This window comes from Eretmochelys imbricata, chromosome 6 (genome assembly GCF_965152235.1).
Source record: "Eretmochelys imbricata isolate rEreImb1 chromosome 6, rEreImb1.hap1, whole genome shotgun sequence".
NCBI lineage: Eukaryota > Metazoa > Chordata > Testudines > Cheloniidae > Eretmochelys > Eretmochelys imbricata.
In genome coordinates this window covers 14512214-14540123 of record NC_135577.1, presented here as the reverse complement: position 1 = coordinate 14540123, position 27910 = coordinate 14512214, and the positions used below count along the sequence as shown (strand labels likewise).

Genomic DNA, 27910 nt, shown 5'->3' with positions numbered 1-27910 from the left:
ATCAAGCCTTTGCCAGGAAAGGGGGTGTAGAGTCTTGGGTGGACATTTTGGGGGGAAGATGTCTCCAAGTGGGCTCTTCCCCTGTTCTTTAACACGTTTCGTGGTGGCAGCACAGGGTTCAAGGACAAGGCAAAGTTTGTACCTTGAGGAAGTTTTTAACCTAAACTGGTAAGAATAAGCTTAGGGGGTCTTTCATGCAGGTCCCCACATCTGTACCCTAGAGTTCAGAGTGGGGAAGGAACCGTGACAGCCCCTCAACAGGGTTATGCGTTTGGATCCCATGTAGGGCCTGGGACCATGTTCCTTTCTTTTCAAGTGCTGCACAGAAAAAATCACGCTTGCAGAGACCCAAGTCAAAAATGAGGACTCAGTTGTAATGATGTTTAAGCAAATGCTTAAGTCTCAACGACGGGATATCCAGAAACTCCAAACTCACGTGAATGAGCTAATAATGGGAAGCCAACGCCCAGCACCATCAAACCATCTGGTGGTCTCTGTTAACTCATTTCCTTCTCTACGGTGGACAGCCTCCAGAGAAATAGAAGGAAAATCTGTAGTTTATTTGTCTGCATACTCTAAAAATTACTCAACATAATGCCAATTGGCCCCAAGCGTAGTCATAGATCCTTTAGGCAGGGATGCATGCGGGAGACCCACAGTATCTGCAGTGGAAGGGGGCAGCCACAGAAATGTTATTAGAGATCCTGGGGCAGCAAATACTATTTTCCATGTTAAGGATCCTAGATCCTTGTCTCTGTCATCAGGGCATACAAAAACACTTGCAACTTTTGCAAGTTATCAGGTCGTTACCACACTTTCTATACCCATTGCAGTACAGATAGGTCACCTAAGAAAGGTTCATACCTTTGCATTGATGAAATTAGGACCCTATTGGAAACTGATTTCCTAGACAAACAGAAATGTGTTCTTGATTTGGGTAACCAATTGTTGTATCTTACTGTAGAACAGGCAAAGGACGACTCACCAGTAATCTTACCTAAGTGTGGCATGGTATCTCCAGTGGAGGACTCTGAACCTGAGGGGTATGATTTAAACAAAATAGTGGCTAATCATGCAGACCAACATGAGTTACAGGTGTTACTTTGCAAGGATGCAGATGCCTTTGCTAAATACAAACTTGATTGTGGATGTATGGCAGTCACTAGTGTTGTGGAAGGAGGAGATATATCAGCCGAAAGACAAAATCCTTACCCAGAACAGGCAAACCCATATATAGAAAGACTATCAAGTCTTTACTAACACAGGGAGTACTACGTAAGTGTACTTCCACTGCCAATTCCCCATTTGGCCCATGAAGAAACCAAATAGTTCTTGGCATCTCACAATTAAATTATAGATGCCTGAATCAGGTCACACCCACTTGTGCCCCTACAGTGGCCAAGATGCCAAATTTAATCAAGTCCGTTAATCCAGAAGCTAAGTGGTTTACTGTCCTTGACATCAGTAACAGCTTTGGACATTATCATTGGCCCACATTTTACAGTACTGGTTTGCGTTTAGTTTCCAAGGAGTCCAATATTCCTGGACACATTTACCCCAGGGATATAAAATTCTTCAGCTTTATTCCACGTGCAATGAGGCAGGTACTGTCACAATTTTCTAAACCAGCTGTTTTATTTCAATATGTAGATAACCTGTGTTTAGCAACACAGACTAAAAAGGAGTGTCTAGAAAGACATAACGAGCTCCTACAGATCCTATAGAAAGCAGGGCTGAACTGCAATCCGGCCAAGGCACAGCTTATGGCAATCATGTCTCTTTCTTGGGTCTCACCCTGACAAAATGGGGTAGAACCCCAGAGCAACAGAAAGTAGATGCAATCCAAACATTGCCTTTACCACAGGACCCTTTAAAATCCTTTTTGAGTTTAACTGGGTACCACAGGGATTTGCTTCCATTGCAGGATCCTTGTACCAACTATTAAAAAAAAGGGGTCAGATGGAAATGGACTGAGCAACACCTGGAAGCAATATCCCAGCTGCAACAAGGCATTATCAAGGCTCCGGTGTTCATCACTCCAAATCCTGAGATACCCTATCATCTGGAGGTAGCGGTGAGTGTTAATGCATTAGCGGCTGTGGCTTCACAAGGGAGACATGGGAAAATCAGAACTGTTGCCTATGCCTCACATTTAATGTCATCAATTGAACTTAAGTATGACAATTGTGAAAAGTACCTATTGGCAACCAGTTGGGCCATACAACACTTTTTTTTCTAATTGGCTTCAGTCCAATCATATTACACTCATCACACACTCCCCTTCGGTTCTTATTGTCCAATGGGGTAAAAGATGGGCAAGTCTCAGATGCTCGCTTGGCCCACTGGGCATTATTGCTGCAAGAAAAAAAAAATTGCAGTAAAACCCATTAGGTTACCAACTGCCCTACTGTACCAAGAGGAGCCACATGTGTGTCCAAGTCTTGATCAATTGGATCTAAGGGGGGAGGAAAAACAAAAGCTTTTCCAACCATTGATCCAGAAAACAAATTCTGTAAATAGGTATCATTTCTTTGTTAACGGTTCTAGTTATTACCATCAAGCTAAACCTCATTACGGGTTATAAAGAAACACAAAAATTGGAAAAAAACATGGTGAAAGTAATCCTAAAGCTTTCCAAAACAAAAAGAAAAGGGTCACTAACAGTAGATCCTTTGCACAAAAGAAATGCACCATTAAAATCTCAGGTGTACAAAGGTCCTTGGATGGCTTTGTAGATTGACTTTGTAGGTCCTTTGCCAAGGACTCAAAGAGGTAACCAATACCTATTAGTGGTCGATCCTTTTTCAAAGTGGGTAGAGGCATTTCCTCTTAAGGCCAATACTGCAAAAGCCACCACCAAGTTCCCAATAAAGCAAGTCTTCCCTCGATGGGAGATCCCTGCAGAGGTAGGGATCACATTTCACTAAACAGTTCTTTAGGGACTGTCTTAAGTTAATGGAAGTCCCTCAGAGACTACACATCCCATACAGACCACAGTCATCTGGGATGGTGGAACAAAGAAATCAGACTATAAAAGTGATGTTGATGAAACTGGTTAATGCCAATGGACTTAACTTGAACACTCTCATGCCTCTAGTTTTAATGGCATTGAGAGCAACACCTGTTGCATCTTCTGATAAAACACTTTGAAGTGATGACAGGCCGAACAATGCAACTACATTTAATTTGGCAAACAAGTGGCACTCAATCAGAGGGAATAAAAATGGATACCTACCTGCAGAATCTGCAAAAAACATATAAATCAAATCCACTTGCAGGTAGCAACTAAACTGGGAAAAGCCAAACGTAAGGCAAAGGCTTACTTTGACAAAACCAAAGAGAGACTACTAGGAAGGTTAAAAAGCAACTAATGTTGTTGTTGTATAAATCACCAGAACATGGGTTGTGTAACCGATGGATCGGACCCTTCTGAATCATCGATAAACTCAGTTCAGCAGTGTATAAGATTAGAATGACAGGGGGCAAGCGTAATGGAAACAGAATGTATCATACTCATCAGTTAAAGTTGTTTAGATCATCCAGGTCACAGGAGCAATTTCCTCCTCAGGACTTAAGTGAACAGCATTAGATGGAATCGTGACACCTGGAGCCCAGCTGATTGCAACCATAAAATGGACATTGATATTTCTGATTTACTACACCCTTATCATTGCTCTAAGGGTAAGACTGAGCCAAAATCACAAATTTGGGACTGAACTGTTACAACCTCATGAAGCCAGATGACATAGTTGTGCTCAATTGACTGAGCACGTGAAACAGGACATACCAACACAAAAGGAATGGACTATCATACTCAACCCAGGACTTATCCACAGGAAAAGCAATTTACTGTTTATAATAAGTATGACATAACCCAACAGTTTAATGAGACCCAACATAAAAGTAATCAGCTGATCCCTTTAAAACAATGATCAGCACAGGGATCACCATTTTAAAAAAGGGAGATTATATGTTCTGCAAATGGGGAATACGTAGTAAATGTAATCACTGATGCATTATGATCCTTAAGATTGGGAAAGGTTCCTGACTTAATTAAAAATGAGCAACTATTAAGTTGGTACTGTCCCAAATGTTTTCAAAAGCTGGAAAAGGAACAATCCACATGTTTGGATTCATGCCAGCATTTATCAGTAAGTGCTATGAGAAAAATGGGATCTGTGACACCTCACCCCAACCGAAACATTTGTTTTCTTTCTAAAGATTGTTTAATGGCACAATCTTTGTATGTCTCATTCACAGTCTCATTACCAGTTTGACCCAGACAAGGATGTGTACAGGCAACTGGTTGCTGTCCATTCTATAGGTCCCCTTGAAGACGACATCTATAGGGAATGCATTAATGCACCTCCCCTGGTGATCTATCACACTCCAACTCAGACTTAGAAAGTGCCACAGATGTTGCTCTAAAAAGAGCCTCAGTACATCTGCAGGTGTAACATGTCTGAAACAGACAGTGTTCTGTGTGGACTGCAGGGAGAGCAAGTATGGAATTCATCATTGTCATGCCTGGTGAGGCTGACCAAGTGGAAGACTTTGATAGAGAGGGTGACCTATGCTGGAAATAACCAATTTTGCATGGTTACCAACCAAAAGAGGTACCAATATGGTCCTTTGGAGTGTCCTGTCAGAGAACCAAATTTTTGTTTTACTCCAAAGCAACCTACTTTGATAGGAAATTAAGTTATTTCCCCATTCCCACTTTTGAAAACATTACTATTATTCAATCCAACCCATCTTACCATCTTTATGAAAATGGCATTGAAACTGTCCCCATAAACACTTAACCACCTACATCCTACCTGTGTGATGGGTTTCATTGTTGCAAACCACCCCATCAAAGGGGTGCGTGTAGCCTATAGGACTAACGTGCTTGCTTGCATGTGTGTATATATATGTATGTGTCTTTTCTTATAGTTTAAGTATTTGGTTTATTGTAATAGGTTTATAAATTTATATTAAAGTAAGTTTGGCTGTAATGCAAGAGATCTACAGGCCATATCCTGTATGTTGAGCTAAGGAACGTTAACACATCTATATTAAGACCTTTTACCCAGAAAAGTAAAGTGGACCTTCATCTTGTTCCTTAAATAGATAAGTACCCACGCTTATGTCTATGTCCTTTTATCTAGATCAACAGACAATGGAGAATGGCAGAGTGGGTTTTTCAATGTTGTATCCACAAACTTAACAGGTACACCAGAAGGAAACCTATGTGCATATGTACGTGTTATCAATACACAAAAACATACTAGCCTATGGAGTAAGCGTACCCTAACATTTTGTGGGTGAGGAATGAACTTTGAGCATAGGAGGAAGGATTTCCAGCACTTGTGCCCTATAAAAGAGGTGACCCACTTTGCTAGAGCACACCACTCCGCTCTATCATTCTCACTTACTCTATCTTCCTTTCACTCACTCTTTCTATTTTATTTTATCTATTCTATCTATCTACTATGACTACTACTATTAGAAGGCTATACTTGTTCTTCTTAAACTTTCAGTTTCAAGGGAACTAGACTAAGCTTGGTTTCCCCAAGCTTTTATTCTTAGTTTTGTTTATTAGGTTTTGATTTTAAGTTTAAGTTAGTCAAGTAAACCCTAAGTTAGCTCTTAGCATTACTTTCTTCTAAGCACTGCATCCCTCACTCAAGAATTGAGAAACCTGAACTGCAAGACTGTTCCTGTGTCTCTTCCCATCAGGCCAAACCTTTGTTGCATATAATAGTGTATTAGCATATGTATCTTTTGAGTAGCAGTAATGCAATTGTAACTTTGTAATTCTGGGTATTTTACCACTTACTTACTGTTATTGATTTTAATAAAAGGTCTTTAAGGCTATATCTATGTGAGCGTCAGCTTCCTGTCATACCCCCAAGGGTCCTTTTAAATTCTGTGGAGCCTGATTCAGGACAAGAACTTTTATCTTTTGATCAAAAAGATTGGAGAGCCTAAACCCCATACTATTAATAGTAATAATTAATTATTATTATTATTAATGAAATGAACTTAAACTTGATAAATTAAATTAATATTATGAGTTTACACCCTAAATCAGGCGACAGTCTGCAACTTGTGCAGTTCTAGCTTCTTCTCATCTTCACTCTTACTTACTTTGCTTATTTTTCTGTCACTATTTCCCTTATCCGAAATAAGCAAAAAGAAGATAACAAACCAGTAAGCACTTTGTCTGTTCCCCAGCCACCACACTGAAAACTCACTTAAAATCATTAAAAGTGTCTTAAAGCAATCAGTTGTGCACTGATCCTGCTCAACTATGCCAGTGTGACGTGTCAGGTCACAGAAACCCCTTTAGGACTGCCACCCAACTTCCTGAGACTCCCTTTGAGCCTGTTTCCCCTGCCAGCTTGGGACTTCAGGAGCTTACCTTGTCTGAGCCAGACACACTTGCCTGCTGCAAACACATAGTTTAAGTGTTTCTTGATTGGGCACTTACTGAGAATAGACTTTCCTCAAGAAGCTGACCAACTGCTTCACTGAGGCTACCTAAAATCAAACAAGCAAGTAGCCAATATTCACAACTTTTAATACAAAAATGATACATGCATGCAGATAGGATGAATATATCGAGTAGAACATAACCTTTGCAGAGATATGTTACTTGGCAAATCTAGCATAAAACTTATTCCAGTTATGTCATATTTACATTCTTAAGCATTTTTCTATAAAACATTATGGGGTGCAATGTCACACTCTGTTTCAAGGACATAAATTATAGGAAATAAATAAAATTAACAAAAGAATCGGGAGGGAGCTGGCATGCTCGGAGATATTTTGTAGCAGCATCTGCAGAGATGCTGCAGAGATCTTCAGTGTTAACTACCAGTTTGGGGAAATATCCTCTTTTTTTTCACCCTGCCCTGACTTTGGCATTTTCAATGAGGACTGTCCCAGGCAATTCCGGGTCACAGGAGGCAGAGAAGCCAGGAGCAGGAGTTGTGAGCACGACTCCTAGAGAAGTAGGGGCATAGTGTTTCCTGGGCACAGATCTGGAGTGACAGACTTGGGAGTTTCTGAATACAGCGATTGCTGGCTGTTGGTTGTTTCTACCAGTGTTCAGGGAAGCAGGACTTTGCGTCCATTCTTTATAACCCCTCCCCCATGGATTATACCAAAGAATTTAGCTGACTTGTATCATCAATCTTTCCAACTAATACAATGAACCCTGCAATACCTCACAGGTTGACACCTCTTAGGAGAAGGGGGCACCAACAGGCCCGGGAGCACTGATAATACCAGCCAAGCCTGCACACCCATGAGGGATAATTTCTGCTACCATAGTGAAGAAGAGAAGAGTTATCACTGGGCCTGCCTTGGATCTCTTTGTGGGGACTTGATGAGCATAATGTCCTTGTACATCTGCAGCCATGGATCAGTGCATGGGCCCATCCCTGTGGTGACCTCACCCTTTCATGTCAATCCAACGCTACTATCAGTCAGCACCACACCTTTGGTGTTACTGGGATATTTTCTAGGTTGGTGGCTGTGACATACCAGGGTCCAAACTAGATTAATCAGCAGCTGTGTCACACCTGCCTGCAACCCTGCAATGCCTTAATGAAGTGCTTCCACCTGGGCCACTCACAAATAACCATCCAGCATGCAAATCACACCCTGAGCATGTGTATGTAACTGCAGCCTGGCCAGGAATAGTTGGCTTACGCTCCGGCTCTCACCACCCTTGGTTATACTGCAGGGTGACCCCAACACACTCCCCAGTCTTCGATTTCCCTCCAGAAATGTATGTCCTGTGCTGCCCAGTCCTCTCCTGGACAATACCAGCTACAGTGTCCATTATTTCTTTAATAGCACTAATATGTTGCAACTTAGTTTCACAGACACTTCTATGCCTCCTAATTTGTACTCACTTAAAATCTATCTTTGTAGTCAATAAACATTCTTTTATTGTTTTATCTAATCCAGTCTATTTAAATAGAAATCAGAGATGGTTACAAGAAAAATAAAGCTAGAATGCAACTTGTGCCTAAGTTAACAAATGAGGAGAAATTCAAAGCAAAAGTTTCTTCACCACATGCTTTCAGCAGTCTTACTGACCAAACTTCTTAGGTCAAGACCCCACCCCCAGTCCCAGGGCTGCTTCCTTTATCCCTTCAGATGCATCAATGGGCAGGCAGAGAGAGAGAGAGAGCGATGGCTTGGGCTGTCTGCCCCTACTTTGTATAGTCCTCTCTGCTCTTTGAGAAACTTTTCCACCTGGTTACCAAAAGAAAAAATGTCTATGTAGAAGGATGGCCCCTGCTGCTTTTTCCTCACCTCTTCCTCTTTCCTTTGTTTCCCTTCCTGCTTGATGACTCTGGTTACCATTTAGTTACAAAATTATGCAGCACACACATTTCTTTGTTTAAGACAGACCAGTTTGCCAGCCTCTGTTTGGAACATGTATTAATAACATGATACAGTGTAATCTTATAACTTCTCATAAATTATCAAAAAAATTATTAATATTTGCAATGAGAGCATGACTATTTCTAGTTGACTCATAGATTTATTTAGCATCTTAAAGCTGAGCTCTGTATGCAGATAATATGAGTGCAAGAGGGATAGTTTTGTGAACTGCCGAAGTCCGTAACTTGTCCATAACTCCTGAGCTACGCTGGTCTTCATGTGGTTTCCATCAAGCAAAATGAGTGAACCTATCTTTCCTACCTTTGGGAAGAACCTAACAAGGGAAGGAACTAGGAGACCATGGTGATTGGCTTGCTATAAATATCTAGATAATCTGGAGTACTCTTACATGTCTTTCAGGTTTTACATTCCACTTATTGGGTTGAGGACAATGAGGTGATTCTGAAACCACGAATGACTGATAAGACATCAGCTACAGCTGCCAACAATAAGCACGTGTCACCTGTATCTAACTTTCTGTTTCTCTGGTTCCAAATTTGTTGCTAAGGCTGGTTGAAAATTTTTCTTCACAAGTGTTTTTGATGGGAAATTGGATTTTCCAGTCAACTCTTTTTTCCATGAAATTATCTTTTCCCTGGAAATTATAAGATTTCCATCAACATTCCAAACTCCCCTCCTCCCTAAACGATTGCTGTGGAACTCTTTTGATGTTCGAGGAAAGTTCAGCAAGAGGAGAGACCATCATGCATCATGAGGGATGTAGTCCAGCCTGGGAAACTGGCTCATGTAACATATTGGTGGTGTGTGGTATCAGATGCACCCCCGTGGTATTTCCAAGCCAAAATATTAAGTTTTTAGAAAAAAAGATTTCGGTCTCCTCAAACCAGCCCCCTTTGTGTATCAGCTCTATGCATTACCGGACTTGCACTGAAAACACTAGAATGAAATATACCCCTAACCTCATACTCTGTAACTCTGGTAGAAATTGCATCATTTAATAGCATAGTAAGAAAGAGTGGGACAATTTAATCCCCAGGGCATGAATTATACAGAATGTGTCTTTGCTTCACTGAATGTGTTAATTAGGGGTTATGGCTCTCTGAGCTCAGGTATTCCCAGTTGCTTCAGGAATCATGTCCCATAGATCACACATCTCAGTAGAAAACTTCCCAAATGCTTCAAACTGGCAGTTTCTGTTGTTGAGGAAATGCCACCAAATCTCTCTCTCTCTCTCTTTCTCTCTCTCTCTCTCTCTCTCTCTCTCTCTCTCTCCTCAGCAGGTATGTGCTATTGTCCTGAATTACATCCACACACACACACACACACACACAGACACCATAGTGATCAGCAGGTATTAAATTCAAGACCTCCAGCACTAAAAGTCTTAGTCCCAACTCTGACCCCTTCAGCTAAAAGAGCCACCTCTTTGGTTGGAAAAAATTGGCAATTACATAGTCACCAAAGCCAGTGCTTTCCATTATATCTCTGGGTTTTCATACAGGCTCAAGTATTTGCCAAAAAAAGAGCTTAATTAGCACAGTAAGCAAGCTTTACCCGAAACCAACATGCCAAGCCACAGAGCTCACCTTGCCCAAAGAGGGTAAAAAAGATTAACCCTCCTTTACTCTCATCCTTTCTTTAGCTAAAGAATCATCTCTTCAGACTGATTCTCTCACAGCAGAGTCACAAATCACTCTTTTTTATTGGGAATAGTGAACAGGAGTATTTTTGTGGGGGGCATGATTCAGCTGGGTGTGATTGTATTTGCACTGCGTGTGCATTTTATCAAAAAACTGGAATAACCAGCTGTGAACTAAGCCCTGTAGACTAAGCCCTTCCTGGAGCGTTTACTGATGTCCATTGAGAAACTGATCTCCATCTATCTTCTCTTATTTCAAAATAGAGAAGGGACACGTTTTCCGCACCATCCACCTGCCCACATCTCTGTAGCTGCCTGATCTCTGTTCGGAGGAGATGGAAGAAGGAAATCACTCGGAGGTGACTGAGTTCATTCTCTCAGGACTGACAGATCATCCGGAGCTGCAGGTCCCCCTATTTGTGGTGTTCCTACTGATTTATGGTGTCACCCTGGTGGGGAATGGGGGGATGATCTTGTTAATCACAATTGATCCCCGACTCCACACCCCCATGTACTTTTTCCTCAGGAATTTGTCTTTTTGTGACCTCTGCTTTTCCTCGATAATTTCCCCTAAGATGCTGCTGAATTTCTTAGCCGAAAGGAAAAGCATTTCTTACACTGCCTGCGCTGTGCAAGTGAATCTCTCCATCATTTTTGCAGAAGTTGAGTGCCTCTTGCTAGCTGTGATGGTGTATGACCGTTATGTGGCCATCTGTAATCCTCCTCTCTATACGGTCACCATGTCCAGGCAGCTTTGTAAAGAGCTGGTGGCTGGGGTGTACATTGTGGGGGTGGTGGATTCCATAATATACACGTGTTTTACATTTTGGCTGTCATTCTGCAGCTCCAACACCACCAATCATTTCTTCTGTGACATCCTCCCACTGTTGGTACTCTCCTACTCTGACACCCGCATCAATGAGATTATGCTGTTTGCTTTCATGAGCTGCATTACAGTGAGCAACTTTGTGACTGTCCTCCTCTCCTATGTCTATATCATCTCCACCATCCTGCAGATCCGCTCAACTGAGGGCCGGCGCAAAGCCTTCTCCACCTGCACTTTCCACTTGACCTCTGTGGTCCTGATTTTTGGCACTCTCTTCTTCATGTATTTATGTCCTACCTCCAGCTATTCCATGGACACGGACAAAATGGTCTCCGTGTTTTACACGCTGGGGATCCCCATGTTGAACCCCCTCATCTACAGCCTGAGGAACACGGAGGTGAAGGACGCCCTGAGGAAAGAAATGAATAAACTCATAACCAATTCTTGAATCTGTTTAACTCTGTACTGGTTTAGTTGTGGGGAGTGGAAACAGGTGAATTCAATTCCCAGTCCATTACAAAGTAATTTTGCAGAGCCCGTGGGAGTATTGTTCGTTATTATATTGTTATTATTATTAATTTGTTTGTATTCCAACAATGTCTGCAGCCCCCAACTGAGATCAGTTGACAAAACATGGGAAGCATCACAGGGCCAGAGAGAGAGAATGATTCTATTAGCTGGTGGCTAAGGGGACCACCTAGTGGGTGAGATGCTCAACTTCATCTTCCAACTTCCAATGACAGGTTTCAGAGTAACAGCCATGTTATGCTCAACTTCCAATGGTTATTTAATTAGTTACCCAAAGTACAACTACTTTGAAAGAAGAGATTGAGAGCAACCCAGACTTGAATAGCACATCACTCAGGGGCTGTGATGTTTTTTGGAAATGCAGGAAACCCAAGTGCATAGTGTGATGGGTTCGGTCACAGAGACCCTTATTGGGACTGTCACCTGATGTGCTGAAATTACCTGTGAGCCCATTTTCCCTGCCAGCCTAGGCTTCCAGAACCCTGCCTTGCTGAGCCAGAGACACTAGCCTGCTGCAACACAGACCCAGGGTCTGGGTCACGCCCCCAAATCTGGAGGTCTAGACTGAAACCAGCTCAGCAGGATACCTGTCTCCAGCACACAGACACTCTTCTCCTAATGGGATCTAAACCCCAAATAAATTCATTTTACTCTGTCTGAAGCTTATACAGGGTAAAAGGATAAATGTTCCCCCTCGATATCACCGACAGAGAGAGATGCACAACTGTTTGCCCCCCAGCTAACAGTTACTCACACTGAGTTTGTAAATAAACAAAAGTGATTTTATGAAGCATAAAAAGTAGGATTTAAGTGGTTTTAAGAAGTAACAGACACTTTCCACGGTATGCATCCGATGAAGTGAGCTGTAGCTCACGAAAGCTCATGCTCAAATAAATTGGTTAGTCGCTAAGGTGCCACAAGTACTCCTTTTCTTTTTGCGAATGCAGACTAACACAGCTGTTACTCTGAAACCAGACAGAAAAATGTAAGTCACAAAGCAAAATAAAAAAAAAAAACCCGCAAGGCTAAGCTTAATACACTCAGAAATCAGTTACAAATGTTAACTTCTCACCCTAGTTGTTACTTTAGGTAAAATCCTTCTCAGATGCCTTTTCTGACCTGGGTCCAGCCTGTTCTCACCCACCCCGGCAATTACAATCCTTATGTTTCCATGTGCCAGCAGGTATCTCTGTGGGGTGGGGAGGCCATCTCTTAAGCCAGCTGAAGACACTCATTATTTGCCTTCCCCACTTTATATAGAACTTCCCTAAGGTGGAAAACCTTTGTTTCGAATTCAACCTCCCTCTGTAAAAGTACCAGCTTCAAGATGGATTTCAGTATCAGGTGACATGGTCACATGTTACTGTAAGACCACAGCCTCCATTCTTCCTGGGTTGGCCCTCCGGTACACAGGAAGGCTTGCAGGTAAACAAAGCCATTCACAGTTCATTGATTCTGAAGCACCTTTAATAGCCTCCACTTAATTTGTCTACATCAGTAATACAAGTTTATATCTTATTCTCCTAACTCCAGACAGAGAAATAATCCTTGTAAACAAATAGGATGAACACACTTACTAAATTATAACCTTTATAATGATATGTTACATGGGGCACTTAGCATAAAGCATATTCCAGTTATGTCATATTCATAAGCATATTTTCACAAAGCACAAGGAGTTCAATCTCACACAGAGCTTTGCCCAGCACTGGGCAGAAGGGGGAATTGAACCTGCATTTCCCACCTCACAGGTGAACACCCCAACTATTAGGTTAAAAATTACATCAGGAAGGACCACGGTCGCTTCCTACTGTGGCTGCATTGCGACCGGCACCTAAATCCTCCCCCTGCACACAAACATTGTTTTGGGACAAAGCTATTAGGCATATTTCTAACACATTTGTGAATAGTTTCAGGTTAATCCAAAAGGTATTGTTTTTGACAATAAATTAGTAGTCCAGAAGAAATTCACCCATTTCTAGACACCTCTGTGTCTCAATGCTGGGAAATTACTTAAAGAGACATTTAGAGAGGTGGCCAACAAATAAAGTGGAATACAGTCACCTCAGTTTTGTATCATATTAAAATGACCTCTGGGAGGGACAGCGATCCAGGCCAGCTGATGATCTGGCCGTCTGTGTTCCATTTCCACAAGGAAAGACACGGCAACAACATTAATTGCATGTAATGGGCGCACCTGTTGTCCTGGGAGCAAAGACACTCCAGCGAGTAAATCTCAAAGTCATCAAAGCCAAATTTAACCTCTGCCACCAGAGGTGTTAATGGAAAGATTTGACTCTAAATCTGATTTTAGGGTTCTGAGCAGGTACTGCTTTCGTCCTCAACTCATTATAAGTGAAGGGAGGAAAAATAAAGTGTTTCCACCAAGTCATGGGCAAACAAGTCAGTTTCAGAGCATTCAGCCTTTAATTGAAATGACATTCATGGGAGGGGAAGGAAGGAATTATCCTGAGAGGAGAAATTTCAACTTTTCTGAACATATTTACCTATCAAAAGAAGGAAAGAGCTTTACCAAGGGAGGGAGAAGAGTAACTAGAAAAAGAGAAAAGGAGTACTTGTGGCACCTTAGAGACTAACCAATTTATTTGAGCATGAGCTTTCGTGAGCTACAGCTCACTTCATCAGATGCATACCATGGAAACGGCAGCAGACTTTAAAGCTGCAGTTTCCATGGTATGCATCTGATGAAGTGAGCTGTAGCTCACGAAAGCTCATGCTCAAATAAATTGGTTAGTCTCTAAGGTGCCACAAGTACTCCTTTTCTTTTTGCGAATACAGACTAACACGGCTGTTACTCTGAAACCTAGAAAAAGAGAGAAAAATCACTTTAATAGGAAGGGGGAAACTCCCCCATCGAGTCAGGGGATGTCTATATTAAGGCCATTACATTGACTCAGCTGTTATTTGCGGCAGCGCCACAGTGTAGATGCTTTCCACGTTGATGGAAGGGTTTTTCCTTCTATGTAGTTAAACCACATCCCTGAGAGACAATAGGTAGGTCAATGGAAGAATGACACTGAGGGTCAGTACAAGCTAACTGCGTTGAACATGGTACGAAACGTTTCTCAGTCCTGTGCGACGGAGCTCGGTGGATCTAATTTTTAAGCATTAACCAGGCCTCAGAGAAGCTACCAATGGAAAAGACCAGTAGGGAATTCCAGTCCTATATCCTTGCCAGGGCAGCAGAATCCCCTTCGGTTCTCTTTGTTCAGGAAAGCTGGAAATATTGCAGCTGTCCCAGCTTCCCTGTAGAGATTCTCCTGCATTCTGATCGAGCTCAGTGTCAGGCTGTGTGTGTGTAGTGGGCACTCTGTCTGGGTGTGTGTGTTTGGTGTGCAGTGGGCACTGTGGGTGTGTGTAGTGGGCACTCTGTCTCTGTATATGTGTGTGTGCAGTGGGCACTGTGTTCGTATGTGTGTGTGTTGGCGTGCAGCGGGCACTGTGTGTGTGTGTGAGATGGGGGGTACAGTTGAGCTGAAAATCAAGCATAGGCAGGTGTGTGTGTCCCTTGCCCTGCTCAGTGCTCAGGATGGCGTCCCCCTGGTGCAGGGCCCTTTGTGAGATCATAGAATCGTAGGACTGGAGGAGACTTTGAGGGATCAATTAGTCCAGTCCCCTGCACTCATGGCAGGGCTAAGTATTATCTATACCAGGGGTAGGAAAACTTTTTGGCCTAAGGGCCACATCAGGTTTCCAAAATTGTACGGAAGGCCTCTTAGGGAGGCTGTGTCTCCCCAAACAGCCAGGTGTGTCCTGGACCCCGACTCCAATTGGACCCCCCTGCTTCTCACCCCCTGACGCTCCCCCAGTACTCTTGCCCCATCCAATACCCCTTTTCCGCATCCCCTGACACCCCTCCTGGGACTCCTGCCCTGTCCACCACCCCCTGCTCCCTGTCCCCGACCACCCCCGGACCTCCCAACCCTAACTGCCCCCTGCCGCCCCCTCCAACCCCCCTCTCATTCCTGACTGCCCCCCCGTGACCCCTGCCCCATCCAGCCCCCCTGTTCCCCGCCCTATGACCATTCCGACACCTCTCCACACCCCTGCCCCTGACCACCACCCCGAACTCCGCTGCCCTCTATCCAATCCCCTCCCACCCCCGCCGCTGAGGCTGCAGGGAAGGGGGAACAGGAGGGGAGGGGCCAGGGACTAGCCTCCCGGGCCAGGAGCTCAGGGGCCTGGCAGGAGGGTCCCACAGGGTGGATGTGGCCCTCAGACCGTAGTTTGCCCACCTCTGATCCAAACCATCCCTGACAGGTGTTTGTCTAACCTGCTCTTAAAAATCTCCAACAATGGAGATTCCACAATCTGCCTGGGCAACTTATTCCAGTGCCTAACCATCCTGACAGGTAGGAAGTTTTTCCTAATGTCCCACCTAAAACTTCCTTGCTGCAATTGAAGCCCATTGCTGCTTCTCCTATTCCTAAACTCTGTTTCACGAATGATGAAATGCAGGAAATAAATAAAATTAGCAAAAGAATCAGGAGATGGCTGGCACGCTTGGGGATATTTTGTCACAGCATCTGCAGAGAACAATGACATTTTTCGCTTCAGCATCACACTGAAAGGCCCCTCAATTATCAAATGATTTGTCTTATTTAACACTTTATGTTTTGATCTTCCACATGCTGTAACTCCAGATACTTTGCATCATTAAATACCCTAATTTTGGCCAAATTTCTGCAAAATTTGTAAAAAAGGGGTAATCTCTTGTACACATGGCAGCTTTTTCTGCTCCGCCTGAGCATTGTCCTTAGGCGACTCCTTTCCTCTGAACATTTTGGATTTAAGATCTTTGGTTGGTATCTCTAATCACTCTAAGATTCTGTGTTGCCCGTGCTTGATTTGGGACTTACAAAAAACCTTTTCTCTTTACACCTCTGTTGCCCATGCCAGTGCCAGGGCTAACTGACCTTCGACTATTAGCGGTAGATATGCCCAATGGCCTGTGATGGGATGTTAGATGGGGTGGGATCTGAGTTACTACAGAGAATTCTTTCCTGGGTGTCTGGCTGGTGAATTTTGCCCACATGCTCAGGGTTTAGCTGATTGCCATATTTGGGGTCGGGAAGGGATTTTCCCCCAGGACAGATTGGCAGAGGCCCTGGAGGGTTTTTGCCTTCCTCTGCAGCATGGGGTCACTTCCTGGAGGATTCTCTGCACCTTGAAGTCTTTAAACCACGATTTGAGGACTTCTATAGCTCAGACATAAGTTAGTTTTTGTTACAGGAGTTGGTGGGTGGGATTCCGTGGCCTGCGTTGTGCAGGAGGTCAGATTAGACCATCATAATGATCCCTTCTGACCTTAAAGTCTATGATTCTATGATTATAATACAAGCCAGCAAATGAGAGACATGAGAAATGACTGAAAGCAATGGTGGTGAGACTGAAGTCCCAATGCAGAGCGACTGAGGGAAAGTAAAAAGGTATAATTATAGTGGTAAAGGGTCTGATTTAAGAGGAGACTTGATGAAAAGGGGAGAACTGAGTGGTTCAGGGATACTTTGTGTTGGTCCAGATTTCTCAGTGCTCATACAACTACCCCACCCCAACATAAGTACATGGGCCTATGGTCAGAAGAACACAGGTCTTTTGTTTTTGATACTTAACCTATCAACAAGTATAAAACCTGCAATACACAACGAAGGGAGTGAAGGTTTTCATCCTACCTCCTTTCCTTTTCACAATCCCCCCCACCCGACCGCATCCCTCAACAACTCAAACAAAAGTTCCTCCTTAGCTCAGGAGACAGCCCAATGGACTGCTGAAGCGTTCATTTCTCCCTAAACTGTTGACTAAGACAGTGGTTGCCCAATTTTTGTATCAAAGAGGATGGGCAGCTCAAAAAGGCCATTTGGTTAAAGACTGAAACCCCTACAAGTCCCTTGAATCAGGTCTTGCCAACACCCAAAATCAAGCAGCTAATGAAGGGAGGTTATATGGGCCAAGTTGTGGGGACTGAAGAAACAAACGTACCATTGACACAACTGGTGTTTGAGACAGAGGAACCAGGCCCCTTAAACTTAAGGCTTTTGATACATGAGAAGACAACCTGGTGCCCATTGCTTCTTTAAAGGGTGTGTGGCTAGGGGCAATCTGGTGCCTTGGATGTTGGAGGTCAAGGTTTCTCAAGCTTTTTCTTTCTGAGCGCCCCCCCACCGCATCCCACACATGATCCCTGGCCCACCTGTGCCACAACAACTGTTTTTCTGAATATAAAAGACATGGCTGACGTTCGGGGGGTAGCAAGCAGGGCAATTGCCCGAGGCCCCACACCACGGGGGGCCCTGTGAACCTAAGTTGTTCAGGCTTCAGCTTCAGCCCTGGGTTGGGGGCTTTGGGGTTCTGAGCTTCAGCTCCATGTGGTGTGGTTTCAGCTTTCTGCCCTGTGCCCCAGCCAGTATAATGCCCACCCTGCTTGGCGGACCCCCTGAAACCTGCTTGAGGCCCCTCAGGGAACCCTGGACGCCTGGTTGAGAACCATGGTGTTATAGCTCTGATAGGCTGTGCTCTGACAGGCTTTTCACGATGGCAGAATATCTGTGTGTTGATCTGATTGTGTGACACCGGCCCCCTGACAGAGCAGACCACATAAAACACATTCTTCATGCTGCCATTTTCAACTGACATGTTATCTCCAACACATGCCCCCTTTTATTTTATTTTGACTCTCACGGTTTTGTTCGCTCTGCACACTCGAGCTATCAGGGTCTTTTTTATAAATGGTTCTTTTTTTCTAAACATGGTTTTGAAATTCGCTGAAGGAAGAAGATGTTAAATATTTCCCAAAAGGTCTGATTGTTTCATCTGACCCCCGATCTTTTGGCTTCTTTGCCTCTGGCACTTTGTGCACCTACTCTGCCACGGAGCTATTCTGTGTCCCCCTCCTTTGCTGCCCACTGCCTGTGTCCATTGAAGACTCTAGGGGTGGGAAGTTGCAGAGCATACTTGGTCTCTGTGGGACAAAATAACACCAGGTGAGATTGCCAGTCTGTAGATTGTGGAAGGTAGAATGGTGCTACACGTCTGAGGTCTTGGTCTGTCAACTCCCTTATTTCAGCCCCTCCATCCCCCACCCCATAATTTTTCCCCCATCAGTTTATCCCCTCCTTAGTTAAGTACATAAGAACAGCCACACTGTTGTACCATGGGTACTGTGCTATACAATTGATTATGTTTTGGCTATATACATTGTATGTTTTAAAGTAAGAATTAAGGTATTAGAATAAATGAATAGGATAGTGGATACTAGTATTAACTATTTTCTTTTTATTCATGTCTTGTAAGTAACTAAGAAACAGAAAGGGGCTTCTCTGTATCTATGTTAATGAGATTAGAGGAATTTTGGAGGCCCAGGCCCCAATGTTGAAAAAGATAGTTACCAGATTTAGTAAGGTCTAATTTACGATGCCTTTCTTGTTCAACATAAAACATTGCTATTTGTTACCTTTTAAAGGTCTCTGTAAATAACTGTTTGTGTGAATGAGGAATGTATGCATCAGGAGAAGATAAGGTGTAGAGGCCATTTTTAGAGCCAGATGGTCAATGGAGGAGGAGTGAAGAGACTTATCGACACCCAAGAACCATCAACACCCATCCATGATTGAGGAAGGGCAGATTGATGACCCTGAGGTGGAGGCTAGCACCCTTAAACACAAGATAATTGATTAAAATTGAAACCAGGACAGGATGACCCTCCCGGAGTTGTTCTGGAATGAAAGAAGCCATCAAAAGATAACACCAATCAAGGAGTAACCAGTCATAAAATGATACAGCAAAATCCATAGACTTCAATGAAAAGAAAGGACTATAAGAACAGGGTGCTGTGCCATGGAACTTTGGATTCATCTTGTCAACAACTCCAGGAGCATCGGATTGTGATCGACAGAGCTTGGCTGCCCTCTGCCACCCATGTGGCTGGCCACTAGATTGATCCAGACTCTGGACTGGTAACTATAAACATGGACTGGTGGGACTGTGTGCATGGTGTGTGTGTGACTGAAAAGCATATGCTAACTGCTATATTCTCAATAAATGCGGCATATTGCTTTCTTCTCTATAAAAGATCTTGTGTGCTTTGTATAAGCATAACATTTTTGGTGGATTTCAGAGTAACAGCCGTGTTAGTCTGTATTCACAAAAGGAAAAGGAGTACTTGTGGCACCATAGAGACTCACCAATTTATTTGAGCATAAGCTTTCGTGAGCTACAGCTCACTTCATCGGAAAGCTTATGCTCAAATAAATTGGTTAGTCATTTTTGGTGGAGAATGCAAAGGGGGAAGAATAAGTGCTGCAATTGTTGAAAATACTGCTAAGAAGGTATACTATACACTTAAAAATGATCAATCATTGTGTGTGCACACCCCCGGTCAGTAAAAAGGGAACCATTTGTGGTTAATATGGTCTTCGCTGTTGGTATTCTATGAACTGAGAATTTTGATGGTTAAAAGGTATACACACCTTCGTTCGTAGTAGGGCTGAGAAATATGAGAAAGGTTTAGCATTCCTCTCTCCACTCCAGACTGCTTTGGGGAGAAATAATTGGAGATGGATATACCCCTGATCGTAGCAGGGTCAGGTAATAGGAGAAGGACTTAGAGATCCTCGCTCCAACCTGGAAATCCTAGGTGCATACACCCGCAGCCATAGCAAAACTGAGCAGAAGAGGAGAACTTAGTGCTTCTCGCTCTGACCCCTGGGAGGGTTATTTTATATTTTGGGTATGAACCCTCGGTGGTAGTAGGCCGAGCAATACAGAGGGAGGCTTAACATTTCTCCCTCTGGCCTGGAGCGAGTTAAATTTAGGCACCCTGGCACTGGCAGGAGCAACAGAGGTGAAAAGAGAAAAGGGGTTTTGTAAGTCCCGAATCAAGCACAGGTAACACAGAATCTCAGAGTGATTAGAAATACCAACCAAAGATCTTAAATACAAAATGATCAGATGAAAGCAGTCCCCTAAGGACAATGCTTAGGCAGAGCTGAAAAAGCTACCATGTGTATAAGAGATTACCCCTTTTTTACAAATTTTGCAGAAATTTGGCCCTTGCCTATGGATGGAAAAAGCAATAGCAGATGTCCACACCATAGCCAATTTGGAAGACAAATTGGCAAAATATTTGTTGATTTATAAACCTTCAGCCCCAATAAAAAAGGATTCGGCTGCATTCTGGCTATTGTGGGAAGCCTGTAATGAAGCGTTCCTCTGGCTGGCAAATTGCCAAAGCAGAAAATACTACATTGCATGAAAAGCTCAGCGCGAGTGAGCAAGAAGCAGATAAATGGAAAGTATTGACTACAGGGGTCCACGGCCAATTGGACATGCTTAAGGACACCCTATGGGAACTAAAAGCAAGGGAAAAGGTATTACTGGACAGGTAGAGGAAAAAGATAAAATATCAAGAGAAAACCAAGTCCTACAGGGCATGGTGAAGAAATTAACATTAGAACAAGGCAGAGCTCCTGCAAACCATAACCGCTGCAAATCAGTTATCAAGCAGCTTAAGCAGAAGCTAGGCTTCACAACTTGTCAGGTTGCAGCAGTCACAGTAGGAGAATGGGATCAAACCTTGCCCAGAGGAAACCCGGACTGGGAGGAAGAAATATGGGACCCCAGGGAAACTTGGGAGGGGAATATATGGGATAATTCATAGGAATGTAGGATTGATGAGTGCACTCCCATAGCCCCAGTAGCAGAGATCCAATGCACCATGGTAATGACTCCCATAGATGGTGGGGGTAGCACGACCGTTACCACAGTTGCAGTATCGGCCACCAATTTAAAGGTGATGGCTGAACATTTGGGGACCCTGAAGCAAGACACCTTTCTAGATGGTGTACCAATGTATGTTTACTTGCAGCAAGGGAAGGGCTAACTACCTTGGAAATCCATCAACTCATGGGGGTATGTGCGGCCCCGGAAATTAGAGCCACTCTGGACAGATTGGTTGTTACCGAGGACGCTGGTATCCCGGGTCTAATGGCAACATTTGGGGAACAGATAGGCAAGTGTAACTTTATAGCACAAGTTGTAGTCTCTGTCCAGGAGCCTTATGAGGACCGCAAGAATTATTTAACTAGATGGGCTCTGATCCAAGTAATGGCTGGTCTGGTAACAGTTGACTGTGCCACCCCAATAGATGGGCTACCATCCAGCATCCAGTCCTTAAGGGATTGCGCAGCCTCTTTGGCCCCCTATTACTCTGGTAAACTTGCGGCTTGGCAGAATAACATTCGAGCTATCCTAGGGGAGCTAAGGGGAGTGGTCCGACAAATAACCACTCACTCTGGACCACAAGCCACTATAAAGAAAAAAAAGGGTCTCTTATGTGGCAGCAATAAAACCAGCAGTCACATATACAAACAAAAGTGGCAGAAAAGGGATTACCAGGCCCTGGGGAGGATATGCTAGAGGTTGTTCCTGAGGACGAGGGAATAGGGGTCAGCATGGGGATCGGGTATACCCAGAGTTCCAGCAATATCAGGCCGACACCTCTAGACAAAGGACGGGGAGGAAGAGAGAGAGCTAACTGATAATGAGGTTTGCCGACTGGCCTGGAGAACCCTGTTGTAGGACGGAGTCAACAGGGCACAGTGGGATGGGGCACCCACACCTGACTTGGTTAGAGAAACTACAAGATTACAAAATACCCACAAGGGAATAGGCTGCGTAATCCCCAGTGCACCCCCACCATCAACACCACCACAGCTTCTCCCCAACACATACCCCTGTCCCGCAGATGAATAGAGGGGCCCGCTGAACTATGAACTTCCACTGTCTGTAGGGGCACAAGGGTGGAAGTTCATAGGAAAGGTCCATTGGGACCCTGGGGGAAGAGCATGCGTGTATGTTCAGCAGGGTAAACATACCCCTACATTGGCTTTAATAGGCAGAGGAGTCGCTGTGTCTTTAATCAAAAACACTCCAAAAGCAGGAAGGGGGGTTAAACAGGCCACCTTAAACTCCTTCCAAGGCAACCCCGGCAATGGTTGGGAATGGGCCCAGGTCCCCTTTTCAGTACAAGGATTAAAAACCTTTCGGGATCTGATCCAAACATCCGGACATGATTCATTAAATCATTTTGGGCTCAGATTGGTTGTTCGCCAATCACATAGTAATAGATATGCCCAGGGGTATCCGATAGAAAGTGGATATTCCCCCTCCCTCCTCCGGGAAAATTGATCAAAAGATATTACTAGCAAAAGGGGGAGAAAGGCCAATTGCGGCATTGTTGGCCCGGCAAACTGAGGAATGGCACCAGAAATTCCCCTTGGTCTGGACTCAAAAGAAAACAGACTGTGGTAAAATCAATATCTCTGTAAAAATTGTTGCAGAATTAGTGCCTCCCCCAAAACAATATTTTTATCCAAAGGAGGCGGAGGCCCAATTGGTACAAACTATCCAGGAGCTCAAACAGCAGGGAGTAATCTGAAAAACAAATTCACCCTTCAACTCCCCTGTATGGCCAGTACTAACAGCAAGACAGCCAGTCCTGGCACCTAACAGTTGCCTAGAGAAGGATTAACAAAGTTACAATACCTATGGCTCCTATTGTGGCGGACATGACACAGGTTATACAAAAGGTCCAAGCCACATTGAAATATTTTTCAGGAATCGATTTAGCCAATTGTTTCTTTGCTATTCCCCTACACCCAGACTCACAGGATCTGTTTGCCTTTACAATAAAAGAACGGCGGTGGACTTTTTGTCGATTGCCCCAAGGGTATCACAACAGTCTGGCAATCGCACACCGGCATGTGATAGATATGCTGGATAGATTGAGTCCACAAGATAGACCATTTGTGTTTTCATACGTGGATGATATTTTAGTCTTTGGGGAAACCGAGGCACAGACTCAGATGAGAACCGAAGAGGTGTTCGCATTAATCCAGGAAACAGGATTTAGGGTAGCCTTGGATAAGGCTCAACTGGTGCAGCCCCAAGTCACATATTTGGGTACAATTATTGGACAAGAAGGAAGGCAAATAGACCAGCACAAGGTGAGAGCCCTAGTAGAAATGCCGGCTTCTACTGATGCCCACTCCTTGAGAGTACTATTGGGAGGCTTTAACTTTCTCAGATCACACATGTACAAGTATGCTGAAATAATGCACCCCTTGTGGTGATTACTAAAGAAAAAGGCCAAATGGGAGTGGGGAGAGGAGCAGGACGCTGCTTTAAGGCTTTTAAAGCAACAGGCTCTCACAGCTACAGCCCTGTGTTTTCCCAATGAGTCACAGCCTTTTGTTATTCGATTGGCTGCCGACAATACGGCCTTGGCTGCTACACTATTACAACATAATGAGGATGGAAGACTGGATCCAGTAGCATATGAATCCAGGAAGCTGCAAGGAGCTGAGATAAATGCCTGGCAGCCGTCTGGGCAGTGCAATCTTTTGAGCCACTCACAGGAATAGCTCCAGTCACTATTCAAAGCACCCACACTAAACTAAAATACATTTTGTCAGGAAAACTGATGGGGAGGAAAGTCTCTAATACTCGAATGGCACAACGGACGCTGATTTGAATTAACAGAGGGGTAACCACAGAAACTGTCCAAACCAGATATGTTAACACATGCATTAATTGAAAAAGGAAACTGGCATGACTGTCCAGAGGTTACTCTGGAACAGAGAATTGCTCTCGTAGAGGCACCCCCACTAGAGGAATTGGATACCAGAGGACAAGAGAAGCCTTTTTGGTTCACTGATGGAAGTGCAATGGTAATAAATGGGAAAAGGTGTGTAAAGTATGCAGTAATCAATTTAGATAAGGAGATTATTCAGGGCCAGCTGGACCACCGGTCAGCCCAACATGCCAAATTACATGCAATTTATCAGGTTCTGAAACAATATGAGGATTCCCCATGACCAGTGTATATTTACCCTGATAGTGATTTTTGCATAAAGGGAATTCAGTTCTGGATGCAGGACTGGAAAATAAATGGGTGGAAGATGGAGGATGGTAAAGATATTGCATACTTAGATGAGTGGAAATGGATTTACCAGTGGGTAACAGAGAATCCTAAGCAATTGAAAATCGGGCATGTGAAAGCCCACAACAAGGGAACAGGCAAGGAAGCCATTTGGAATATTTGGGTGGATACAATAGCCTGAGAACACAGTATAGCAATTGTAACTAGAAGCCAAGCTAAAAGCACCCCTACTGATGCCCCCTAACCAACGGGTCCTGCTATAAATCACCAAACTCCAGGAAAAGTGGAAAGGCAAGAACTGATTAATGTAGCCCATCAGTTCATGCATGAGGGGGTAAAAGGAACCTTACATAGGTTAAGACAAGTTGCAGAATGGAAAAAAACATGGAAGATGATGTTAGTACATGGGTAAGGAATTGCATTCGGGGTGCACAGGATAGATCACGACCCCCTCACTGGTAACCCGTGATGTGCCAACAGGGGCTCGGGCCCTGGCATACGGTTCAGATTAATGTTATTGACAAGTTACCAAGAAGTAAAGAAGGATTTCAATCCTTGTTAGTAATAATTGATTCCTTTTCAGGATGAGTAGAAACATTTCCCACTAAAACTAATAGCACCATGGAGGTAGCTAAGAATTTTTTTAATGAGGTGGGTGTGTAGATATGGTACCCCTGAAACAAGAGATTCTGATAATGGGGGAGCCTTTGTGGGAGAAATTTTTACATCAGTGTTACAAGCTTTAGGAATCAAACAAAAATTCCATATATCATACCAACCCCAATCCTCGGGTCAGGTAGAGCGCATGAAATGCACCATTAAGGAAGCACTGCAGAAAGTAGTAAATCCTACCGGAAAAGATTGGCCAGACAAGCTGCCTCTGATTCTAGCAGCTATCTGCAGCAGCAACAGACTGAAAACCAAAATCCAGCCTTTTCAAATTATGTTTGGAAACTCAGTGCACCGTATGATTGATCCTAGCCACCTAACACAAGACCAGGGAGAAATCCCTAATGTAACACAGCGTGAATATTTACAGTGGCTTAAGCAACTGAAACAAGACAAAACCACTCTCCAATATAGGATCGATCAAGCTATCAAACAAATGAATTAAAAAATCCATGCACAAAAGCATACTGAAACATCCCTATGGGAAATAGGGAATCAAGTCATATGTCTTAAATTGGGGAAAAAGGGGCACTCACTGGAATCAAAATGGACAGGACCCTATTCCGTAGTGGACCGCCTCAGCCCACTGATATACTGTACTGAGTGAGAAGGATGCAAAATTAAAATGGGTACATGTCTCACAGATGAAACTTTTTTCATGAATAATAATGTCTTGGACTTTTTACAGGAAAGGACTTCTGGGATTCAGAACATAAGGCTCTGCTTGACCACTTCTACCCTCCAAATTCATGAAACCTCAGTATAAGGTTTGGCAGTCCCTGTTCTTGGGGGCCTGTATGTCCCAGATATTCAAAAATATCTTATGGGAGCCCAGCGTGATCTCTCCCCTGGTGAAAGATCATTCCCCCCTAAATAATCAATCGTGGATCCCCATCAGGGAACCAGGAATCTTCTTAGAATGGTATGATAAAAATACAAATCGAATCCTGAGGCCACTAAGAAATACCAATATTTATGCCTGGGACGGGGAAGTGGGACTTAAGGTTCACCTTATAAACACCACAGGAGTACCAAACCACTGGGAAATAGGGGTTAAATAGAGGGTTCCTATGGTGATACCACCTGGAGTTTGAGCTACCCATGATTACCATATCAGTGGGATGAGCCGATTAAGACAGGGACAATACTAACTGTCATAGTAGGATATTGTCCAATATCTGATGGACATTCAAACCTTTGGTTCACAAACTTTTGGTTTACGTGTACTAAGACTTGGGGTATGTATACACTACCCGCCAGATTGGCAGGTAGTGATCAATCTATCAGGGATCAATTTATAGCATCTAGTGTAGAAACGATAAAATCGATTCCTGATCGCTCTGCCATCAACTCCTATACTCCACTGTGGCGAGAGGCGGAGTCGATGGGGGAGCGGTGGGAGTTGATCCCGTGCCTTGAGGAAGCGAGGTAAGATACTTTGACTTCAGCTACACTATTCTCATAGCTGAAGTTACATATCTTATGTCAACCCCCCCCCCCCCCCACCGTGTAGACCAGGGCTTGGACCAAAGATGTTGCTTTCAAAAGAAGCAACATGATCAGGATAAAGAAACCCAAAGAAATCCAAACTGTTTGTAACTCAGAGTGAATCCTTTGTTCGTAGAAATTAAAATGAATATGGATTGGACCCAGATGAATGTGTCAAGAGTGGAGCCAAAATGTTTGCCCTACTGTCTTCCTATTTTAAAAGCCTGGATGAAAACACATCAAAGTCCCTATCGTCGGGCCAAACAACACTATAGCAGACACTATATTCGGAGGGGTTGGTTTTGGAACAGGGATTATGAATACGGTAGATGTAGAGATAATCAGAAATAAATTGAGTGCCGTACCACAATCACAGGAGAGTCTCATACACAAGAAGGCAGACAGTGGCCAATGCCAGGTGCCCCAGAGGGAATGAACAGAACAGGTAATCATCAAGTGATCCATCCCCTGTCGCTCATTCCCAGCTTCTGGCAAACAGAGGCTAGGGACACCATCCCTGCCCATCCTGGCTAATAGCCATTGATGGACCTATCCTCCATGAAATTATTTAGTTCTTTTTTGAACCCTGTTATAGTCTTATCCTTCACAACACCCTCTTGCAAGGGGTTCCACAGGTTGGCTGTGCATTCTGTGAAAAATATTTCTTTTGTTTTTTTTTAAACCTGCTGCCTATTAATTTCATTGTGTGGCCCCTAGTTCTTGTGTTATAGAAGGAGTAAATAACACTTCCTTATTTACTTTTTCCACACCAGTCATGATTTTATAGACCTCTATCATATTCCTCTTCGTCTTCTATTTTCCAAGCCAGAAAGTCCCAGTCTTATTCATCTCTCCTCATAGAGAAGCCATTCCATAGCCCTAATAATTTTTGTTGCCCTTTTCTGAACCTTTTCCAATTCCAATATATCTTTTTTTGAGATGGGGCGACCACATCTGCATGCAGTATTCAAGATGTGGGAATACCATGGATTTATAGAGAGGCAAGATGATATTTTCTGTCTTATTATCTATCCCTTTCTTAATGATTCCCATCATTCTGTTCACTTTTTTGACTGCTGCTGCACATTGAGTGGATGTTTTCAGAAAACACCATACAATGTAATCTTATAACTTCACATGCCACACATATTTTATCAGGACAATACTAATCAGCAAATTATGAGTTTTCAAATGATACATTATAAGGCATACGTTAAAAAGCCAACAAAACAAAACAAAAAAATCCACAAACAATTCCACCCCCACGACAAGCTACACTCTCCCAAATACAAGACAAAAAATCAGCTATTCAAACATATGAAACATAGAATGAAAGAAAGCTCCGGTCTGTGAAGCATACCAAACAGGTGTAGCGACACCCATAGTCCTATGTAAT

General features: G+C 43.5%; 1 protein-coding gene across 1 annotated transcript; it reads left to right on the top strand.

The window, feature by feature from the left end:
- Positions 1-10380: 10380 nt before the first annotated feature.
- LOC144266468 (olfactory receptor 8U3-like) lies at positions 10381-11319 on the top strand. Its single transcript, XM_077819911.1, has one exon. It carries the CDS (start codon positions 10381-10383, stop codon positions 11317-11319), a length of 939 nt encoding a protein of 312 aa, XP_077676037.1.
- Positions 11320-27910: the final 16591 nt, after the last annotated feature.